At 48.3% G+C, this 24,306-nt stretch overlaps 1 protein-coding gene and 1 pseudogene across 1 annotated transcript; both read right to left on the bottom strand.

The window, feature by feature from the left end:
* Positions 1–49: 49 nt before the first annotated feature.
* LOC106007610 (E3 ubiquitin-protein ligase makorin-1 pseudogene) lies at positions 50–5,335 on the bottom strand (annotated as a pseudogene).
* Positions 5,336–7,257: 1,922 nt separating this feature from the next.
* Tmprss5 (transmembrane serine protease 5) lies at positions 7,258–20,434 on the bottom strand. The gene is given in 13 exon segments (XM_021237861.2): positions 7,258–8,278; positions 8,281–8,371; positions 8,630–8,757; positions 9,166–9,264; positions 10,900–11,075; positions 12,007–12,169; positions 12,819–12,862; positions 14,374–14,487; positions 14,816–14,951; positions 16,745–16,867; positions 17,162–17,254; positions 17,572–17,674; positions 20,283–20,434. Coding segments are annotated over 13 exon segments (1,395 nt in total). The 5' UTR covers positions 20,286–20,434; the 3' UTR covers positions 7,258–8,156.
* Positions 20,435–24,306: the final 3,872 nt, after the last annotated feature.

A 24,306-nucleotide genomic window follows, 5' to 3' on the forward strand; every position in this document is an offset into this window, starting at 1 on the left:
GCAGCTGGGAAGCACAGCAGAACAATACTGGAGAAAAAAGGACCAGAGACCAGATATAGTGCCTGAAATCACACCTTCATAGCCCACCCAGACACACCCAGAAGTGTACTTTACTAATATTGTAGGTGGCTCCCAAGCCAATCAAACTGACAGTTACAAGCAAGCAAAGCTATCACACTTTCCATATCCTTACAAGGGTATATTTGTTATGACAAGAGGATAGAACATTTTAATCTTTAAAACATGTTAGCCTGATTTATCAATTTTAGCTGTTTACAGATGTGGTCTGTGGGCTTCCATCCACACTCCTACCCCAGGCCTCATAAATATTAAACATCTTGAAAGAAGATAATTTAAAAATCAGAAGCCTCTGTGGAGAAAGAGCTCCTCTGTACACAAACACATTCTAATATAAGACCATTGCGATTAATTCTGCTAATTTTTGATCATGCCTGCCACGTAGTGATGGGGCTTTGTGTGAGGGTGTGTGTATGGTAGGAGGTGCAGGTCATCCCTGAAAGATGAGGACATTTGGGGTGATGAAGAAGTGTACTCTGCATGAGAAATTCCTTGACATGGTCTACATAAGTGCTGGCTAATGGTGGTGGTGGCCCTGGTCATGGAAACTGGCTGGAATGAGACCTGCCTCCATCAGAGGGGACATGTTCTGTGCAGCCTTGCCCCAATCAGCCTCTTCAGTTTTCTCCCCTCCCTCCTCTTCCTATAGGCCTTTCAAGTGACACACAAACACACACACACACACACAGCCACTCTTTCCAGGACCTTCCCAGCCCCTCACGTGCTTTCCATGCTTCTGTTACCTCCCACCACTACTTGGATTCATTGAGATTGTCTTTGTACACGTTTCTTTTGGTGGCCTCAGGAGAAGTGCAATAAAACACAGATTCTATAGCCTTGAATATACATGAAAAGGTGCTACTGGACTCTGCCCACGATCAATTCAGCTGTAAGATTCTAAATCCCAGGCTCAGGCCAGATCTATCCAGCCCCTATCCAGCCCCAGCCCAGGCCAAAACAAGAGTCATTCCTGGATTTGCTTATTATGAAGAGTATGAGTGGTGAATAGGGGTCGCCACTAGCTCCATTGGGCTGGTTTTAGAGATCCTCGGACTCCAGTTGCCTGCTAGATCTGCTAGCCCCAAACCTTCCTCATGCTTCCAGGAGGGTGGAGGGGACACTTTGGCCCCTGAGGGCTGTTGAGTTGGCCTAAATCCACCTCTCCAAGCCTCACCTCAAGTGCCACCCCAGAACCCCTGCAGAGAGACCTTTCATGGATCTGACTTTCTTTCTGAGTGACAGTATCGTTCCACCTGCTCTAGATGGATCCACTGTACAAACACAGGGCTCACTGCCAAGATGCCGGAACAGTAAATCTTCACTCATTCTTTTATTCATGCCCTCACCTCTGCAGACAGTGCTGAGGAAAAACAAACCCCACAAAATCCCTATGGGCTCTGGCAGTCTGGCATTCTCTGTTTTGCTCCTCTCTGATCACCTCTGGAAGGCAGAAGCAAGGAGAAAAGTCTCATTGGCTCCCATCAGGGTGGTAAGCCCCTTCTTCCTCTTCCTCCTGAGTGGGATCAACCACTCTCCACCAACAGCTGTTACATGCTGAGCCCCAAACCAGGTTCTGGGACCCAGCAATCAATGAGACCTGGGGAAACTGGGAAATCCATATTCATAGTTTACTGGAGTGACATTATTTCTGCCTCACCTTCCTAATTGTCCTTCAATTGCCAGGCAGCTTCCGGGTCCAGGAAGGCCAGCTGTTTGCTTAACACATCAGGTGAAGTGATATAAGGGTTCCCTGGCTGCTGGCTACAAAGTAGAAGAGACAGCCAGGTCAGCTTCAGACTCTGATGAAAAAGGGCCTCTCGTGAAGGCTTCAGAGCCAAGGCAGCATTCACTGATCCCACTGCCTTTGCAAATCAGCCCAGACCTCGGGGCCTCCTGGGACCTTCCTCCTGTCCATCTCCTGGGACCATGGAGGGCTAACCATGATGCTTGATAAGACAGAAGGAGGTTGAAAGAAGCACTGGATTTTGCAGAACTCCTTTTGAGTTGCTATTCATCTAAAATAAAGTCCTCCTAATTCCCATTGGTCTCTCCTGCATTTTAGAATTCTACAACACTCGTGGAGACCACTTTGCTCAGATTCCTAATTTGACAGGCAAGAGACCAAAATCTAGGGAGGCTGAGTCACTAGCTCAGGAGAGCACATTCTCATGTGACCAGAGACCCAGATATGACTCTACTGCTGTATCACTGTTTCCTAGTATCAGATGCCATGGCCAAAGGTTCTCTAGAAGGGAGAAAGTTCACAAAATAAGCCCAGCTGTGAGCAAGTCTCTGCCTTGCCAGAGACGCTGCGCAGTTCTGGGAGAGACACATTAGTGGACAGACTTTTCTTTCCATCCAGTTTGGTTCCCAGCTTGGTCCACTCCAACACCCACTACAGGTGAAAATCCTCCACAAATTTCCCATCTTGGGGAAATCCTGCCCCTCCTCTCCCTTTTCTAGCATTAGAATATGTGAATAAGATGAGCCTCAGTCCTCAGGAGTGGAAAACCACCTCTCCTTACTTCCCAAGGAGCCTTCTTGGAGGTGGAAGGATTTAAAACACAATTTAAAGAGCCACAGTCAGTTTAGTAAGAACCAGAGGCCTGAGAGTTTGGCATATTTGATATGGACATAGAAAGAGTCAGACCCAGATGCTGAGGAAGGCTTGGAGGAGGGGAAGGTGAAAGTGAGATTCCCTTTGAGCTGCTAGGAAGCATCAGGAGGGACCTAAGTACTGGCCAGGAGAGAGGAGAGGAGAAAAACAAACAACAAAATAACAAAAGGACCCTGGGAAAACACCTTCTGATAGCTATTACATCCACTTTTAGCACTGACAGTAGTTCTAGTTTTGTCCTATTGTGGGTGAGCCCTGCACCTTCAAAAAGAAAACAAGAAAGAGCCTGAGAATTGTCCCCAGGCAATGGTAAGGCTGTCCCCTTTTTCTGGCAACACTTCTAGGAAAAGTAATATCTACAGAAGATGTCACAAGAAGAAAGAGCTTACCCCCATGACATCCTTGAGACTCCACAAGTATGGAGGAGAAGAAAGAAAGGCTCCCACCTGGAGATGGTGGCTTCTGGGGAAGTCTCGGAAGGCTCCGAAGAGCTGCCCAGCCAGGTGAGGTGCTGAATCCTTGGGGAGGAAGGTACAGGTTTCCCACACTCAAAAATGTCCTGATCTAGTCACAATAGGCCCTTGGAGCTCCCTTAGCAATTACTACCTCCCCATTCAGCTTCATGCCTGGCTGGCCACTAATAATTTATTGCAAATAAGTCTCATCGCTCCAATAAGACAGTCAGCTTCTCTGCTTCTAAATTCCCCCACAGAGCTCAGTAGAGCTGTGCACTCAGCTGGGCCTCATTAATACCCCTCTGGACTCGAATCCTCCCACCTTCTTGGCCACCACCTCCACCCCTGCACTCCAGCAGTTGGCCCAGGGAATGGAGCTGGCCCAGGCCACTCACTTCACTTTGCTACCTGGGAGCTGGCCTGACAGATGCTACTATAGGAAAGTGAGAGCTTCAGAGCTACAGATCTGATTGGCAAAAGCCACTAGGAGCCTTGTAGGGAAGGAAGAAATTGCTGTTAGCAAGTCCTAATTAGGCTAGTCTGCACAGTTCTCTTGTGAAAGGTAGCCATTTGTAAGGTTTAAATCAGATCTTGAATCTGAGGGAGAAGTAGAAGTTTCTGAAAATATTTCCTGAGAAGGGTCTATGGCAGGAAGCTTTTAATTTGCTGGGCTTCGGTTACCTCACATAAAAGGTGGGCAGGGCACTCATTACAATTTTTTTCTAACTTGAAGAATTACTTTTGTAACTTTCTGAAACAGAGGAAATGACACACTCTTGGGGAAGGTGAGGTAGAAAGCTGGCCCTAAGTGGTCATGACAGCACTGGAGTTGAGAGGCCTGCCTGGGAGAGCAAAGCACTGCCACATGACACAGTGGACAGCTACTGCCTGAGGCTCAGCAGGCCATTCCCACACCACACAAAGCCACCATAGGTCCAAGTCACAGAAGTCTTCGGGCTCATCGTGAAACAAGTCCCACTCGTCCTCAGTCAGCTCATCAGCCCCACCTGCAGCCAAAAGCATAAGCAACATCTGGCCCAGCTCAAAGGTGACAGACAACCTCCTCCTCATTGGTTGTCAAAGGGGCTGCTGATCTCTTCCCTCAGCGAGCTCCCAAAAGTGGTTCCTCCACTGGGCCCAGGGTCAGCTTGATGTTCCTGCTTTCCATCTCTGTGGCTCCTCTCTGTGGCCATCAGGTATGCATGCTTGTAAAAGTAGTTCCTTCCAAATGGGCAGCTCCCATAGCCTTCATCAAAATACCTGCATGCCTTTTGCTCATTGCTTCCTTGTATTTCTGAATGAGTTTCTGCTTCCCTTCTTTCTCCTCCACCCAGTACTCACTTGGAATGACAAAGGTAGATGTGATAAGACACTGGGACAGGACTTTATGACCTTGCTCTCAAATTGCTTAGCACTCCTCCACTGGCAAATACACTTGAGATAGTAGGTGTGGTTGCAATTGGAGAGAACCCTTGGCTTTCTGATATACCACCTACATGCAGATGCCACACACCATGTCTTTGCAGCACTGCATGGCAAAGGACAGCTCCATGTCCTTCTTGTGGGCCTTGATGCAAGACTTTATGTGCTGCAATCTTGGGGTTGTATCCACTGGGTGCAGGACCTGCAGCCAGCACATGTTGAGGCACTGAGGTATAAGTACACACAGTTCTTCCAGTAGTGGCACTCTCCCACCATGGCATAGGGGAAGAGCTGCTTCTTGGTCTCCACTGGGGCAGGCTCCTTCTCAAACTCAGCCTTGGGCACCAGCCCTGCATGAGGCCTCTGTGCAGGTCGGGCCAGTGTGGCTGTGGTAGGGCTGCCCAGGCACAAACTCAATGGTGGTCACACAGTCCTCGGACCCTGTGCCTACAGCTGGGAAGTTTGAGTCTCTGGACTCAGGCTGGTCCCAAGATGATGAAGAGACTTGAGGCAGCAACAAGGGATAGTTCTGCAGTTAGATCTGTAGCAGGGGCTCCTTCCTGCTTCAGTGGCTTGCTATGCTCATATCTGCAGCTGTTTCCATATGAACTACCCTTGCTGGAAAGGCTTGCATACTACACTGTAGGGACTGGTAGAGGTCATGCAAGTAGTGACAGTTGCCTCCGTCCTTACAAACTCCATGCCTGAAGTACCTGTCTTTTCTTCTTTCTAGGTTGTTCTGGAGAAACTTACTTTTTCCTCTTTAGGCCCTTGTCAGCTTCATTGTCAGAATCACTGTCTGAAGAGCTTGAAGGAAGAAGTCCGTTTGAGTTAGGCACTGACCCTGCCTGCAGTCCACAGCCTCCTGCTCCTTCAAGTCTCCCACTCTGATTCTTAAATAGGGGAGGGAGGCTGGGCATGGTGGCACATGCCTGTAATCCCAGCACCTGGAATGCTGAGGCAGGAGGATGATAAGTTTGAGCACAATCTAGGCAACTTGGCAGCTTAATCAGGTTAATGCATTATTGTAAGCAGGCCTAGTGATCTAAACAAGTACCTTTCAGTTCTACACTTCTTTGCAATATTGGGCCATCTCACTCATCTATGTTCAAGACAGTGATGTGGATTTAGAGCAAAAAGACCCAGGGGGGCTGGGGATTTAGCTCAATGGCACAAGGTCCTGAGTTTGATCCCTAGTACCAGGAAAAAGAAAAAAAAGCCACAGTTCACATCCTAGCTCTGGTGATTCTTAGCTGAGTGGTCTTGGATAAATCAATTTATCTCTCCAAACTAACTTTCTTGTCTGTAAAATGGGGGCCAATAACAATAATAGTAGTAATACTAACATCTTCATCCTTGAGGTGTTAGGAGATCCTGTACATGAGCAGGTTTTATAACCTGTACAGTACTATTCAAATGTTATTGATTATTGAAAGGTCATGGTGGCAACAGCAATAATAATAGCACTTTCCTTTAAACAAGTAAATAAATACCTATGACTGATTGATAGCAGACACAAAAAAGATCACAGTTGATAGATTTGTTGGTAACACTTCCTTGACCTGTCACTGCCTCCTGGTAAGGACCTGAAAGAGCTGGGTAGTAAATGTTGGTCTCAGGCTTGCAGCTGGAGATATTTTCCACTCACCACAACCTCTTCCACATTGCTGCTGTAATTTGACAACTGACTCCAAGAAACCTCTTCCCCAGGTAACAAAGCCTACAAGAAAGTCCTTGTATTTTAGTGTACTTCGTGTGAAGGGAGCAGACCCTCCAGGAATGAATAATCGCTTGTGCAGCTTCTCAAAAAAATTATTGATAAACTCACAAAGTTTTGTTATTGCTAAATGCTAATTGCATTTCCTTAGGTAAGCACCATAAAAATTCAATGCAGTTTTTAGAAACAAGATGCCAATTGCATTTTAATTGCTAAAGAGGAAAGAGTAGGGAAGAGCCTTCCCCAAGAAAATGCTAACCCAGGATAAACTTAGAAAGAGAAATGAGATAAGAGGAGATGTGAGCCCTTCAGGGAAGCCAGTCTTTCCCTAAGAGAGAACTGGTTCTCACACTGCAAACCTCAGAGTCCCAGGAAGGTTAGGGTTTTTCACTGCAGATTATGACATGTAGATTTAACAATTATAAAGAACTGAACAGACACCTGCCAAAATTCTGGAGTCGATAAGAAGGACTCAGCACCAAAATGTCAAGAAACATGGGTAGGAGAAAATATATATTTCTATCCTATAGCTTGCATGTGAGAGAGAAGGGAGGAAAAAAGTTGGGCCAAGACCATATGTCACTTCAATTTAATAACAGAACTCTGGACCAGTTCACAGAACAGTTCACTTAAAACCAACACTATATTCCATCTCCAACCTTCTTATTTTACAGTACTCTTCACAGGGCTCTTCAAGAACAGGAAGTAGGTGAGTGGGGAGGATCCTGACTTCCACGGGTTTAACCTGGGTTGTCCATCCTCAACTTCATATCCCCAGGGCCCTGAGCTAGGATATTCTCTACGCAGGAACTTAACCCACCTGAGGACACAGGGAGAAGACAGGACTGAGGGTACACTGAGTATCCTCCCAAAAGACGCACAAGGAGGTGGGGAGGGGAGAGGGCAGAAAGGCAGGCTCCCAGCTGCTCCCTGCAGCCTCTTCTGTCTCTGCCCTGGCTCCCCAATCATTCCCAACCCAGCCCCAGCCTCTCTCTTCTTGTGGAACATCTCTGATGAGAGAGAAGAACTCAGGCCTGAGAGGAGAGGCCCAGTGGCTGCTGGCCTGTGGGCAGTGACAGTCATGCAAGTAGTGGTAGGCGATCCACACTCTTCATCTGCAGGGCTGCTGCTTTTTCTCCAGCTAGTGGACCTGCCAGAGAGCCCAAGAGATATGAGGCTGCACTGATGTGCAGTGAGATTGGAGGAAACCACAGGACTTAAGAAGAGGGAGTCCTGGATCAAAAGAGAAAGAGGATCAATTCACAGCATAGTTCTATCACATGCTAGCCAAGAGACTTATTTTAGTTAATCACTTAACCATTCAGAACCTTGATTTCCACTTCTAACAAATGAGGCTAAAAACATCTGCTGCTGTAGGTCTTTATAAGACACGAATGAGAAAATGGACACATATATCCCCTGTGATCTCTAAAGTGTGTTATCTACCACCTCCTCCTATACCCAACCTTGAAGAAAGATGCTTTTCATTTTCACAGCCTGCCTTTATAAAGTGTTTAACGCAAATACTGTGTTTTGATACACATTATCACACTCGGCCCTCCCACTGGACAGATGAAGCCTAGCGTCACATAATTTAATTAGATGTGGAACTCAAATCATCACAATAGCACATAAAGTACCCGGGATGGTTATGACCAGAAAACTGAGGTTCACCAAGGGTAGAAATTTGCCAAAGTTCACCATGGAAATGACAGATCTAAGTTACAAATTCAGGTCATTCTTAGCCAGTGCTTAAATTGATAAAAATTCAATGTCACGAACATCACTTCTGTACCCTCCTGTTCTAGAGAACTTTCCCTAGTCCTCTCTTCGGCCCTCAGCAGGACCTAAGCTAAAGGGATAAGATTCACAGTATCCAAGGGACGTGTCCTTTAGAAAATCCCTGACCCCACTCCTGCCCCACACTCACCCGTACAGCGTCGTGGATCCAGTCCAGGAACTCAGCTACCTTGGCGTAGACACCGGGTGATTGGGCTCTGTGCAGCCACGACCCCAGCTGACCACCCCCACCAGGTGCCACGTGCCCTGATCTGGGCACACCAGGGGGCCCCCGCTGTCCCCCTGAGGGATCCAGCCATGAAAACAGAAAAGCAGCCAGTCAGACCTTCCTGGTGGAGCAGCACCTGACCACCACGGGTGGTGGTGGGGCCCCTTGGGGGCCCCTCCTGCTTCCTACTGGGTTAACTGCTGCCTCACCCGCCCCCCATAATCCTTTAGCAGGAGCTCTCCTCCTACAAGGGCTGTCTCATGCCACCACAAGCACAGATCAGGGGGCCAAGCTGCAGCAGCCCCCATCCCCTCCTCCACCACAGGCCACACCTGGCATGCATCAGCCCTCCCGTCCAGATAGCCCGCACACAGCATGTGGGGGGTGAGGGCCCCGCTGTTGCAGAGCTGAGTGCTGATCAGTGGCACCACTGTGTCCTGCACCATGTCTGAGCTGTGGCCTGTGGGAGACACCAAAAAAAAAATGCAAGACACCAAACAAGGCCAGGAAGGCAGGTCAGCAAGATGGGAGGAGTTAGAGGTTCCAGAGACTGAGAGACCGGAAGTCAGGAGCCCAGGATAGGAGGTGTGAGCCTGAGCAAGGGGCAGATGGGGCTGGGGGCAGTGATGAGGGGTAGCCCTCACCAAACACTTCGGCCAGGGCCTTCCTGGGACCAGGGAAGGCGATGCAAGAAGGCCGGGCTTAGGGAAAATCTTCAGAGGCTATTCTCCCCAGAAAGACCCAGGAAAGGGAGACAGGACCCCCAGGGCTGGCACTGCCACCTGGCCAGGGGAAGCAGAGGTGCCTCCCCTGCAGAAGAGTGCCTCCCCCACCCCTCTGGCACTGAGGGCCCTGGGAGCTGACTCACTGTAGCTGGGGTCTGTGTGGCCCCAGCCAGACACCCAGCACTGGGAGCCCCATGGAAAATGCTGCTCCTCCGCTGGCAGGCACACAGCACTGACGGTGTCTGCAGAGAGGCCTGTGTTCTAGTCCCCACTCAGGCTTGACTTCCCTCCTTGCAGAGCCTAGGTGAAGAGCCTCCTTGTCCCCCTTCTCAATAGTCCAGGTGTCTGGCCTCCACCAGCAAGGCTCCCTAGGCTGCTGCACAGGTCAGGCACCATCCCACCTTGCGAATGACTGGTCAGAGGACAATGTGCACACCGCAGTGTGCGTGGCACCCTCTAGAGGTGGGCAGTACACTTGCTGCCCAGCCCACACCTGGTAACTGAGAAGAAATGGAACTTCCTTTTGGCCCTAGGAACCCAATTGCTAATGGCGACCCATTTGGGCTTTTCCCCAGAGTAACTGATCATTCTTGGAACATATCTCCAAAAACATGCAGCACATCCTTTGGTGAGGGCCAAACGTGACTTTAGGTAGTCCATAGACGTGCCATTACATGAACACAGATTCACTTGGGAACACAGCTACTTCCTTTTCAATTCTCTTTCAGGCCCTCTAACTGCATCAGGGAGAAAAACACCATTTGGTGATGGACTGCATCTCTCTTAATGTTGTTGATCTCCCATGTGAAGAGAAGAGAGCAGGCCCAGGCTTAGCGACTTCTGCCGAGGACACCAGCTACCCAGAATTTAAATGCTGCCTTGTTTTCACATGATGCATTTTTGTGGCCACTATTTACTATAGCACTATAGGTTCTTCAGTTGTATAGTTTTCTCTTTCACATATACTTATTTAAATCAATTCAGAAATAGTAAGTATTGAACAATGTGACATATGTGATTAAACATATGTGGTTAAGATTTGTGAAATGCATATAGTAAAGACTGCTGTTTGGGAGACCTCAGGCTGCAGGTGATGACAGGGCACAGGAGTGTTGAGTGTATAGTATATAAGTGTGTGTGAGTGTGCATGGGCACATTGTGCGGTATAAGCATGTCTATGTGTATGTGTTTGTGAGAACATGTGGGGGCAAACACGAGTGTCTGTGTGCAAATGACTGTGTATGTGTGTGCGTGTGTGTCTGTAAGAGAGTGCCTGTGTGCAGATGCACAATGGGAGGATGCTTGCTGGGGCGGCAGCAGCTTGGACCTCCCCTTCCAGGGCAGGTGCCATGGCAAGAACCCTGGCCCTCTATTAGCACATCAGGTTTAGAAACTGTTCGGCATTTGACCCTGAAGGGGGTCACTTCCTTCCCTAAACATCAATGTCCTTGTTGGTATACCTGCTTCGTCTGCCTATCAGGTTTGTTACGAGGGTTGAGAAAAAGAATGCCTGGAAAAAATAAATCTCTTTAACCGTAACTGGTCATAAAATGACTGGGACCTGGGACCAGCCTGGGGACAGGGTGGTGAAGCTTGTTGCTGGTGAGGCATCAGGGAATCTCTTCTTCCTCTCCATAGCCCCCTGTGAAAAGGACCTGAATCTTTGTCCCCAAAAGAGCCTATACAAGAGTTCATGCAACTTATAGTTCAGGAGATATGCAAGAGTCACTCTGCCCCGCCCCCACAATGAACAGAATGTTTCAAAGTTTATAGCACTAGGAGGAAATCTCAGACATCAGCTTCCTCTCCTCCTGCCCAGTCTCTGATCCTTTGCTACCGCAGCCTCCAGCCTTCTCATATCAGAGCCAGGGCCTCACCTGAGTTGAGAGGTTTCCGGAGCCAAAGGAGGGCAATGTCATAATCATGACTCTGTGCGTTGTAGAAGGGGTGGGGGATGATTTTCTCCAACATAGCTCCCTGGTGAGGCCTGACGGCACTGTGGCTGACCAGCCCTGCATGAACCCACCAGCTGGAAAGATGAGACAGCCTGAAACTGCACACAGGAACCATGCTGAGCCCTCAGAAGGAAGTGGCAGGAGAGGTTGACATAAGTGAGGTGGTGGGTGGAGGAAGCTGGCCAGAGAGCTCATTAGGAAGGCCCTTATCAGCAGCCTGTGAGCTCCTGAGACCCAAGGACTATGCCTCTTAGTATCACCCCAGCAACTGGCAAGATACAGAACATACAGTAGGTACTCAATAGATGCTCAAGGATTGATGGATAGAGAAACAAGACTATGGGTTACCTACTACTATCATTCCCCTTTCCAATATAATCCCCCTCCAAGTTTTACAGCAAACAGTGAAGGCTCTCATGTGATATGAAACTGTGAGTCAGAAAAATTTCCCTCAGTCCTGCCTCTCCATTTACTGTGTGTAATCCTGAGGGAGGCACTTCCCTCCCCCAGCCTCAGTTTCCCCACTGTCAGATGGGTATTATCAAAAAGCTCATTCATTGATTCATTCCTCCAACTAACATTTATTAAACATCTATCATATTCCTGGAACTATTCTAGGCCCTGGAGACAAGCAGTGGAGAAATCTACAAAGGGATTCAGTAGCAAGCAGGACCAGGAGTCACTGCTCCTGTGGAACATCCCATCTAAAGGGGAAGAAAGGCATACAGCAAGTAATTACATGGAAATGGCTTAATTACAGTGATGATAAACATTAAGAAAGCACGAGTGCTGTGAATGTGAAAGCACTTTTAAAATGTAAAAGCTGAATGACTATAAGGAAGCAATCTTTGCATTACTATTGCTATTCATGCAGAGCTGAACTTGGCACCGAGCAGGCAGAACATCACCCTTGCCCACTTGGAGCAGACACCTGAAGGCAGACAGTTAGACATTTTGTACAGGACATACTGACAGCCAAACAGAAAAGGCAACTGAGACCCTCAACTCCCAGCAGGCCCTGAGACTTGCCTGTGCATGCAGTGTGCAGCAGTCACTACCCAGTGGGGTGCCAGCACTGAGCCCCCACATGTGTGCCGGGAGCCGAGGGTCACACTGGCCTGCCACGGCCAGCGTCCAGGAGCCACAGCCTGCCCACCGACTATCCGAGAAGCCAGGGGCCTTGCCCCACACTCTGCAAACAGAGAAGAGCAAGACAGAGTGCCAAATGCTAGGGAGCCAGTGCGGACAGTCCTTGGTTATTATTCCTGGTCCTAAGCAGGGAGATGGGAAGATAGCTGTGTTGATTATTACAGGCTATGGGCTTGCTGAGAGCAGGGACCATGACCGTGGGATCTATGGAGCCCTAATGCCCATCCCACAGTAGGGGTCAGAGTGTCAGTGTGCGCAGGAATGTGTGGAAAGACCCATGAATAGTTGGGTAGATGGGTGGAGAGAGGTGAAAGAAACCCCACAGACTGCTTCCCATTTGGCCCCTAACTCACCACCTGCCCTTGAATCTGCTAACAGGTCACTCAGTAGTCAGTAATAACTCTATCTTTGGGGCTCTCCAGAAGAAAGGGCAATGAGTATCAGAAGCAAAGGCAGAGTATCAGTCATCAAGTAAAGAGCTCATCAGCCCGGCACAGTGGCTGGTAGAGACAAGACAAAGCCAAATGGGGTCTGTCTGAGGAGACTATCTCTGCAAGGAGGACCCCAGCAGACAGATGGGCAGGCAGGCAAGAACTCCTGAGACCCAATGGAGCCTCTCCACAGGGCTCTTCCTCACTTGGGGCGGGAGACTCCTCCCACCACCACCTTCCTGGGGGCAAGACTTGACTCACCAGAACATTTGAGGGAAACAATTCTGCCAGAAGTGCAGTTGTCCCTGCAAAACAGAGATGCCAGCAAGAAGCTAGGTAGGGTAATCTGAGGCGACACACACCCAAGGGAACAGAGGATGGGGTATTGGTGGGATTGGGGGACAGGTTTTAAAGCTGTCATGTAGCCACAGCCTTAAGAATACCACCACTTTCTTCCAGCCCCACCCAAATGCCTGCACTCCTCTTCATAACCAGTCCCAGGACAGCAGTGGACATCCTGGCCAACCTCCCAGAGGCAAAAGAAAACCCTCATGATCCTGGGAGATCAATTAGGGCATTTAGAAATGCAGTAGTTACAGGTAAGAAAGGCCAGCTGCTTCCACTAGGTGGCCCTGAGTAAGTAAATATGTGTTCTGTGGGGGCTGAATGGATACTGAGTGGATGAGTGTACACAGCTCTTTGCCCCACCCTCCTCCCCATATCCATTGTTCTATCCCACAAGCCTGGCCTCTGGGCTTTGTAAATTCATATTTTTGTCCCCATTTCCCCTTCTCTCTTTGTATAAGTACAATTTCCTTTAGACCAAACTAGTCATCTCTTTCCTCATCTCTCAACTCTTTCCTCCAGCAGCTCAGCATCTGGATTCTCTTGGTTTCCTGTTTCCCAAACCCACAGTGCTCCTGCTATCCTGGAAGGGTCCATCCCAGCCCTACCTCCACTGCCCACTCGGGAACCTAAGACAGGACATAGTGGGCCTCCCTGCCTCCCGTAGGTTTCTGAGCATGAGCCCTCAATTTGGTGCTGTAGGAGGACCTGAGAAAGTGGGACCAGGATGAGAGGGCTGCAGAGCCAGGATGGTGCCCCAGCCCAGGAGACCTCTGGGCAATCTGAGGAAACCAGGCAGGGAAAAGGTCTCTTTGCTTGGGTTCCAGTCACTCCAGTCTACCCTGAGGGTTTGGGAAGGGGCCTGCTCCTTCCCCAACCCTCTTCTCTTAAACATTCTCAAGGCTCCAACTTGCTCTTGGCCAGAACAATTCAACCATTTCTTTCCTGAGACATCACAAGTTCAAGCCCAGACTGAACAATTTAGAGACTTAGCAAGACCTGTCTCCAAATAAAAAATTTAAAAGGGCTGAGGATGTAGCTCATTTTGAAGGCACTGGGTTCAGTCCCTAGTATCACCGAAAAAAAAAAGTGACAGATTACAAGATCACTTAGCTTGGAAACAGGGGCTTGGTTTCAAGATTTGGTTTGGCTGCTATTAGTTATATAAGCTTGGATAAGATTGTTTAACCTCATTTAGCCTCAGTTTCCCCATCTGTAAAAAGGAATAAAAGTGCCATTCCAAATCATGTGACAATAACAACCAACCCTGTCTTTCTCTGGAGGAGCACATAACATATGGCTGCCAGGTCTCACATTGACCCGGTCTTTCCTTCTGACTGGAAACTGCTCCTCTCTGTTCTCCTCCTTTACTCCCAGTGTCCTCACCACAAGCTTCCCTTGAAGGAAGGCTTTTCCGGACTGCTCGCAGGAGGCAAGGGCCCCACTCACCTAACCTCTTCAGAAGCCCTACCTGGGCTGCCACAGCTCCCCCAGGAGGCCTCCTGGGCCTGTCGAGAGCTGAGAAAATGCCTGGGAGCTACTGAGGTTGAGGTCAGACAGGTTCACTCCCTTGTGATGAACAAGTCTGGGTAGAGGAAGGGGACAGAACAGAAGATCTGCTTTAACTGCAGCATGAGCAATGCTGGTGAGTCACAACTGCAATGAGCACAAGTGACTGAGCAAGGCTGTGACAATGACTTCTTCTAAGATTCATGTTTGTTTCAAAGCACCCATGTTCAAAGGAGAGGGCCAAGCTGAGACTCCATCATGCCAGAGGCTAGAAGGTGCCAGGATGACCTCTTGGTACTGGCTGGGCTCTTCCACAGTGACAGGCAGATAACGTCTCCAGCTCCAGTTCCCTTGCCCACCAGCCAGCCTCCACTTCCCCAGGCCCCACATCTGGCTCCAGTTACCTGAGATGCCCAAGACTCCAGCAGATCTGCACCCCTAGGGCAGGGTTCCAGCCCTCATAGCAGACCAGGAGCCAGTCTGGCCAGGCCTTCACTTGCACTTCCAGCAAGAAGTCCTCACTGCTTCTTCTGAAAGATACTGAACCACAGCATGAAAACCACATCCCACCTGCTGCAGGGACAGGAGGAGCTAGACCTGGGGCTCTGTAGGACCCAAAGAGGCTTCAGTGGTGGCGTCTGGGCCACTCCAGTCAGGTTCCCTATGCCCTAAGTGTCTGACACAATATAAGCCCCATCTGTGGAGACTCAGTTTTGTGTTTCAACACATGCCTTGAGAGGTGCTTTGTCACTCATCATACACAGCCCTGTGCAGCAGCTCTCATCCTCTCCATTCTGCAGAGGGGACCCTGAGGCACAGTGATGCAACTTGCCCAAAATCACAGCATCAGCAAGTAATGGGTTGAGTTCTTCTGATTTCAAATCTGTCACAATAATAATTACCATCTATTGCCTACTTTTTCCAGGAACTGTATCCCCCCAAAAAAATTTCTGTTGAAACCCCAAACCTCAGTGTGACTGTAATTGGAGATAGAGCTTTGAAGAAGATAAATAAGATTGAATGAGGCCATCAGAGAGGGACCCTGATCCAGAAGGCAGTAGAGTCCTTCGTCTCTCTCCCCCTCCCTCCCTGCCTCCCTGTGTGTGTGTGTCCCAGCGAAGAACGGTCCTGGAGGACCCAGCAAGAAGGCAGCCATCTATAAACCAGGAAAAGAGCCCTCCCTAGAAACCAGATTGGTAGCACCTTGTATTCAGACTTTCAGCCTCCACAACTGTGAATTTAAAAATCTGTGTGGTTTTTGTTGTTGCTGTTGTTTTTTGTTGTTGTTGTTGTTTTGGTACCCGGGATCAAACTCAGGACCTTGCACTTGTGAGGCAGGCGAGGTGCCACTGAGCTAAATCCCTGGCCCCTGTGGGTGTTATTCAGTAAATTCAGTAAATATTTTTATTTCCATTTTTTGTGATGGTCACCTTTTTTTAATTCATTATGTTTATTGGTACATTTTAGGTATACAATATGGTGACATTCATCATTGGGAACTTGTACCTTTATATGACGTATCTTGGTTCTTATTTTTTCCCCATTCCCCTGCCTCCTTTCACCCCCTCCACCCTTCCCCATCTACAACTTTATTTTCTTCTTTTCCTTTTCTCATATTTATTCCTTTCCCTTCTTTCCTTTTCCCTACCCCTCCCACTTCCCCTTCCCCTTTGGACATTTTCTTCCTATTTCACATTGTCTATAGTACATTTTGATCCTCAGTTGGATTTATTTCCATTTTCTAGAGACAGAAATGAGAGCTGGAGGAAATGTACCCAAGGTCATGCAGCTCCCAAAAGGAAGATTCCAAATTCTGACTTCTATAACTTATTCTGACCCCCAGCCTTTGGGCAGCATTGTACCTCCTGATCCCCAAGTCTTACCTGACAGGGAGAGGACAATGGGGAAGCAGGGAGGAGATGACATGGGGTGCTGTCCCCAGATGCCTATTGACACTACTGGTCACACACACCACCACCCACGCCACACACACACACATCTAGCTCCTCTTCCCCTACATTGCTGGTTCACTCCACCCCAAATGGCAAGTTTCCCTCCCTCCTGCCAGCCTGGACTCCTGGCCACGCCCTAGCTACTGATTGGGACACCCTCCAAGAGGCTCCAAAAGTCCCAAATCTGAGATCAGTGCTGTGGGGTTAGACTTTGTCACCACCTTCATGCCAGGGGAGGGAGAGACAGATCGGTAGCTGTGAACTGCTGGCCCTTCATCTCGGTCCTCGTGTTCCAGCCAGAAGAGGGTATCTTAGAGCTGTCCTGGGGCTATGCTGGATGGGGGAAAAGGGGAGTCTTGTGGCCTTGGCAGTGTGACTCACCTGTTTTGGGAAGTGAGGGAAGCAGAGCAACCTCACTGCCAGCCTCCGAGCAGCTTAAAGTCACGTCCTCATCCTTTGAAGTCCCGGAGGTAGGCTGAGAGGCTGCTGGCCACAGATACAGAACTTCACAGAAAGACAAAGAGAGGGTCACAGAGAAGAGGCTGGAGCAAGGAGAGGAGCAAGGTGTAGCATAAGACACCCCTGTGGCAGGACTGTGCCTGGGAGCCTTCATCAACCACCTCGCCCCGGCCAACCCGCTGAAGAACCCCTTCTCCCCTTGTTGTCTACCCAGAGTAGATGAAGGCACATTCTCCATCTATCTATGACACCTGCTCAGCACCTGATTCTCTCTTCCAGCAGCCCCCAGATCCTGTCCTTGGTCCCTCCCCAGACCACAGAAGGGCCTACAGCACTCACCTAGGAGACATGAGCCGATGCCCACGCTGGCCAGCATCCCCAGGGCACCCAGCACTGCACAGCCACGTCGCAGGGAACACCCTGCCTGAGACGCTGTGGGGGAGGCAGAGGGTGCCTGGGCTCCCTGCTCCCACCAGCCAGCCTCACCTCACCCTAAGGTAGCAAGAGCACAGACAGGAGCCCTCGCCTTTCCCCTCAGCGGGAATGAGTGAAGTAGAGTCCTAATCTCTGAGCCCACAGAGCCCATTCAGTCCCCAAAGTAAGGAGGCCGCAAAAGCAAGTAGGGGCAGAGGGAGACACCTGCTCGCCATTAATCATGTGGGATCAACCCAATGGGTTTATAGGGAATACAGAAAGATTACCCTTCCCTGCCCCTACCCTGTCACTCCCTACAGCCCAGTCTGGCTTACCAGGTTGCAGCTGGTCTCCTGGCTCTGCTCTGAAGGTCTCAGGTCCTGAGGCCTCCTCTGCATACTGAGCCTCCATAGAGGCTTGATCATCTGGCTTCAGGCTCTGGGGAAACAGTTGTCAGGTACCTGGGATTCCCACATCAAGGATTGCCAAGAGAAGTCCCACACACCCCAAATCCCACTCCAACCTCAGCCATGCCCTGCCTCCACCTGCAAGCCTTTACTCATCTTGGGGCCTCCCTATGTGCTCCCACAGATGCCCCTCCAGGCCCTGTCTGCTCTCCTCCAGCCCTTAGCCCTAGCCACCTTACTCTTACATGGCTCTAAGTATAAGAGTGAAGACTTGAGTCCAGACTTGGCCCACTCAAAGCCCACCCTCTCCATGAACCACTCCTCAACTTTTTTCATCAACTACTCCTCACTTTTCTTCAAAGACATTGACTGAGGTGCCTTGGTGTCGAAACCCAGACTTCAAGATTCCACCCTCCTTCATTCCCTTCTATCTTGGAGGAAGAAGTGCCCCTCCCTCTGCACCCACCCAGATATTAGTTCAGTAAATATTATTAACCCCACTGCACAGACCTCTATGGGGGAGATGGTAGGAATTTCAGGTTAAATCAATCTGGACCACCTCAAAGAATATGCAGTCTTGTCTCAAAAGTAAGAGTCATATTAACAAAGTGGAATATGCTAAGTTCCAGAAAACAAGTTCAACAAAACTATCATTGGCATTCACAAGAATAAGAGTTTACTTCTCATTGATGAGATCAAGGAAGGCTTCCTAGGAAAGGCAGCCTCTGTGACACTCTATGACAAACCTTCATGGATGAATAAGGCTTGAAATATATATATGTATGTATGTATTACACTGAGTGGTCCAGGAAAAGATACAGAGATAAGAAAGCATAGAGCAGAATAAGTCATATGTATGGCTGAAGTAACTGAACATAAGATTTTGGTTAAACACTGGACTGTTCAAAGCTAGATCTACAACCTACTATGTAAATTTGAACAACTCAGACAAATCTCCAAACTTTTTCTCATTTACAAAATAGAAACAATAATGCTCACTCGTCTAGCACCTTGTCTCTCTGTTATTTTCCAGGAGCCAGAGTCACTTTTTCTAACATGCAAATGTGAGCATGGGGACCCCATCTTTAACATAACCAGTGAAATTCTGCAGCCTTTGGACCAATCAAGTGTCCGAGGCAGGGCCCACCAGGTCTCTGTGATCTCACCCTTCCACATGCTCCTTCCTTGCTGCCAATGCCAACTCCTTCCACAGCCCAGCTTAGGAGCGTGCTGACACATACCTGCCACTCCTCGGCACCTTCAGGCACTCAGCCCACAGAAACTGCACCAGCCATCCCTTTCCCTACATAGGTGACTGCCACTGACCCTTCACAACTGAGGTGGAGGTCACTTCTCCAGGGAGCTTGCCACAGCTCTCACCTGCTCACTGGATTGTATATCCCAGGCCCTAGCTCAGGACTAGCACAAAGGAGAAATTCAGGCAAAGTACATGAAAGGGAAGACAGGAGTAGGGAAAGAGGGAGGGAAGCAAAACAAGATAACATGAGTGAGATGGCTTTATAAATTATAAAGCACAATGCAAATGTTAACTATATTAATGTTAATTAATAAGAAATACCTACAAGCAGTAGATCCTTCTTCAAGGAATTTATAATCCAGAAGAATAGATAACCTGTAGATCACCTTTCTCTACCAATACATAGGGTTGTCCAGTGATCATAAAATCACTTAGAGTGGTTTGCATCCCCTTTTCTCACACAAACCCTCCCTAGTCCTGCCTTTGTCCTCCATTGAGCAGTTTTCCTAAACTTCTGGCTGCCGCAAGGAAGACCTTTGTCAGACTTGCCCAGGACTCACCTCCAAATCACCTTAAAATAATTTCACGGAACCCAGGAGCACCTATACCAGTTCACCTCACCACCAGGACAGCAGCCCACCACCTTCACAGGAGAGGAGCTAGCAGCCCCGCCTGCCATCCCCTGCACCAATCAGAGTCCGCACCTGTAGGGCTGGCCCTCCCACCAGAAGCAAGTCTTGCTCCTCCAGGGGAAACCCTGCCATCCTACCACAGGCATTTCTCCGTGCACTCAGAGGACACAGCAATGAAGCTGAAGGGCAGGAGGCTTGGGAAAGCTGGTCGAAAAAGTAGAAAGTGGTAACAGGATGTATGTGAGGTTGGGCTTTCCTCTCTAGGAATATGGTTTCTCTTGAGCTGATGTCCCTCAAAGCAGAGAGGCAGGGCCCAGTTTAGAAAGCATTGCAGGGTGGGCTGCCCAGCCTTTCCTCCTGTCTCAATATCCAGGGAGCTAGGCTTTAAGCCCAGCCTCTGAGCAAATTGGCCTTCCCTGCCCAAGCTCATGTGGCAGCCTGAAAGCATGACCTAGAATGGTTATAGGTATAGATCCTCGTGATCCTCCTTTGTAGGAGGGATTCTAATATAATAAGATTTGCTGAGCATCACCTATATGCAAAGTACTTTGCCAGTCCTATAGGGAACAAGAGAGGAAAAGAAAGGGCAGTCTCTGAGGAGGAAACAGGAGATTAGCCACACAGAGCCCACTTCCAGGATCTAGTCCTCCAACAGAGTTGCCTGAGGAGTCTCCTTCCCCTAGCCCAGAAGCCAAGGCAGAGGGAAGGAGAGAGACAGGAGCAGGGACAGCACAGAGGCATAGCCTTACCATGTGGGTCACTGGCACTGATGTAAGGCTTCAGGGTCTGCTAGGCAGGGTACTGCTCTTGTCCTCCTGTCAGAATTGATTAAATAGCCCAGCCAGCTTGGCCAGTGGATGAAGTCTCCCTGGTTCACACATGGCCCCTCCCTTTGTTCCCCTACACACATACTCACACACAGACACGAGTCAGAAAGACAACGAACTCTGCTCAGGACCCATGAATAGGCCCCTTGTTGCAGGGAAAGGGACCAAGGCTGGGCTGGGCTGGGCACCCCTAGCTCCTCCCACTGCTAACTGGAAGCTCAGAAACAGAAAAAGGTTATAGGGAGGAGGGGAGGCCAACTACTGCTGCTTAGCAACCAGATCCCTTGTGCCAAAAAGTGTGCCCTATGATGCCAGCACAATTCCCCCTTCCTGCTGACAGGGCTGTATTGGAGAGGCTGATATTAGCATTTGTCAAAATGTCTCTGAGCCCTCTGGATTACATCTCGCCTGTGTGGGTTGGCTTTTCCAGCAATCTGGGGCTGTCAGCATGTTGCAACTGTTGGTTGATAAGAAGGGATTCTTGTCACCTCCTTCTCCAAGCCTATGCCTGTCCCCTCAGTGTTAGAAGGTGGAGCCTCTCCACCAGGCCTGCCCTGGGAGCCAGTTGCTGTAGAAGCCCATGGTGCTGTCTTGTTTCAAAGTACTAAGTGACACAGCTGAGCCCAGATTGAGCTGAACACACCTAGGAGCCACATGTCTTTAGACAAGGAGGCAGGACAGACCCAGATAAGGGAAAAGCTTGTGTGGCTTCCTCTCCTCCAGTGTGCTTTTATGGATCTCTCAGATGGGACAGTTGAAAATATAGATTTTAAGTCAGGCACAGTGGCACATGCCTGTAATCCTAGCACTTGACAGACTGAAGCAGAAGGATCTTGAGTTCAAGGCCAGCCTGGGCTATGTAGCAAGACCTTGTGTCAAAAGCCAAAAGAACATTGAGGCGATACTCTTAAGTGAAATACATAGGACACGCATGTGTAAATACCAAATAGTTTCTCTGGTGTGAGAAACTGAAAGTGTAAATAAGGATCAAAAGGCATAATAGACATTGTAAAATAGGAAGAAAAAGTCCAAAGGGGAAGGGGAAGTGGGGGGGGGGGGAAGAAGGGAATGGAATTAATATGAGAAAATGAAAAAATGGAAACAGTCTTTGTAGATAGGGACGGTTGGAGGGGTTGAAGGGAGACAGGGGAAGGGGGAAAAAATAAGAACGAAGAGAGATTATGTAAAGGTCCAAATCTCCAATGATGAATGTCATTATATTGTATACCTAAAATGTACCAGTAAAATTAATTTGTTTTAAAAAGCCAAAAGAAAAAAATAAAAAGAATATAGGCTTTCAAGTCCGGCTTTCGTGTAACTCTAGGTTTCCCTTTTCCCTCAGTCAGCCTTCCCTGTAAAATTAGGACATAGTACCTACCTCACAGGGTTGATGTTAGAATTAAATGTGATATGAACCTAAAACTCTTATCTTCCTGTCTAATATCGACTGTAACTGTTGAACTTCAACTGCACAGGCTTTATCTTTACACAGAAGATCCTCACACACAATACAATGAAAGGACAGAGATTAGCTATGAATCACAGATGCAGGAGGTGCAGAAGGGGTGACTAGCATTGATAATTCCCTGGCTAAGCTCTGAGGTCTCCTAGAGCAATATATTCAGCCTACAAATTTGAAGACTGACTGTATGTTGTGGGCATGAGGGATGAATAAGTCTCAGTCTTGGAGCTCGCAAGCTGAAAGAAAAGGCAGGAATAGATATAAATAACTGTTGCTTGTGAAACTACAGAGGTCTGAACACAGAGGTATGGGAGAGTAGAGGAATAGTTGACTCCTTTACCCAGAGGACATAGAGAATCCTTCACAATGGAGAACACATTTGATTTGAGTTTTGAGAAATGAGAAGACAATCACAGAAAAGTGTATTTCAAATATATTTCAGATGATATCAGTGAAAACAACACAGGAAAGACCTCTGAAAATTCTCTCCTCCATATAAGCAGTGAGAAAACTATCAAAGAAATTGTCAGAATCAACTCTTTCACATTTCTGGAAATTAACCAAAGGTTTATAGCAGTCTAGAAAGTGTCCATTCAAAAAAGGCAACATTCTGGGTGTAGGGGCACACATCTGTGGTCCCAGCTACTTGGGAGGCTGAGGGAGGAGGACCACAAGTTCAGGGCCAGCCTGGACAACTCAGAGAGACCCTGTGTAAAAAGGGCTGTGGATGTAGCTCACAGGTACAGCACTCGCCTCGCATGCATGAGTCTCTGGGTTCAATCCCCAGTAAAACACACACACACACACACACACACTTGTGCACATGCCCTGCTTGCACATGTGCAGGAAACACCTAAGGAAGGAACAAGCCTGTCACCTCTGGCTTATCTTGATAGTCTTCACAAACAAGAAGGCTAAGGTGGAGTTGTAAACTTCCTGCATGTCCCAACATATTTACAGCGTCCCTGTGGAAAGAGGGGAGACATATTAGTCCCAAGCAACAAGACAGTCTGTTAAGTCATTAGCTGGCCACTAAGCAGACTTCAGTGGCCATACATGAGAAAGAATATAGGCTTTATAGAATTAGTTCTGAAAAGTCACTAAGTAAATGACCAACAGCAGCAAAAACAAACCCTAGGGGAAGGGAAAAATCTGACCTCCAGAGTCACTGTATTACATTACATCATTAAAAATCCAGTTTTCAGTAAAAAATTATGATGCACCAAAAGAAACAAGAAAACTAAGGCCCATACACAACGGGGATGAGGGGTGTCAATAAGCAGAACTATCCTTTGACAAAGTCTAGACAGTGGGAAACCCTATGCACTCTGGAAGGAAACCTGCACCTTTTCTGATACGACCTAGATGGTTCTCATACAGGACATCTTAGAACCCTTTCTTTACATTCATGTTGGTAGAGGGAGGAAATAGTGCTTACAGGAAGCATTCAAAAAGCTGTCTGCTGCCCAGCTGATGACCCAACTCACCTCTGAGCTGACTGCTGGCCTCGCCTTTCGATCCTACCGCTCACCATGAATTGACCCAGGCTCCTGCCATATGCAACTGCCTGCTCCTTGGACATAGCAGCTCAGTTCTTGTCCTGTTGTCTTCTTCTTCCCCTTTCATCTGGATTTTCCCCCAAGAAGGCTGGCAGTGGTTTGCACACTTAGAAGGGAGAGCTCATGCTACTTTTATACAAGTCTCAGCAGCTGGTCTCCTCCCTAACCCAGCCCCATTTCTGGTTATGCCCATTGCCATCAAGCTGGCTGTGATATAATTATTCTGGGAGTGGCTCTACTAAGCCCCTTAGATTCTGCTAAGGATAACTTATGGAAATTGTTATGTAGATTCTAATCTCTATTAAGCCGAGTAATGAAAGTAGAAGGAAGTCACTGAAGACAACAAAATAATAATTAAAACAAAGTACAGTCAGCTCTCAAAAATCTAGAGATAGATTAAGACATGGTAGAAATGAGTACATGAAGGGTTTTCAGTTCTGATGCCCCTACCACTTCACAGTAGCTAGCTATCTTCTTTCTTTTCCATCTTTTTTCCAAATAAACCATCTTTTGTTACACATTTTTTGTTATAAAAAAAATGAATACATGATATTCTCTGCTCTCAAGAGTTTACAATTCATCCTCCCCTCTTCCCCCATCCTCTCTCCTATCTACCTTCTCCTGGCATGGACTCTAGCCATGGTCTTTTAGGGCTGACCACAAGTTTAGCACAGCCGTAAGTCCAGTTGTTCCTTCAGTCGATTTATAAAAGCCCCAGTCTATGATGGAATCACGATCAGTGTAGTCTGGGCCCCATCTCTCTCGCTGGCCACCCACACTTTGAGCGTGTGAAGCATTAGGAAGCCCTCTTCCATCTTCCCTTTGCCTCCCCTTCCCTTGAGCAGCAGGCCCTCTGTTATCCCAGGTGTTCAGCTCCTGTGACTCCACCCTACACAGATAACACTGATGCTGCTTTTCAATAATG

This window comes from Heterocephalus glaber, unplaced genomic scaffold (genome assembly GCF_053883595.1).
Source record: "Heterocephalus glaber isolate CG9 unplaced genomic scaffold, H.glaber_assembly_v1.0 deba00001429, whole genome shotgun sequence".
In the NCBI taxonomy this organism is placed as follows: Eukaryota; Metazoa; Chordata; class Mammalia; order Rodentia; family Bathyergidae; genus Heterocephalus; species Heterocephalus glaber.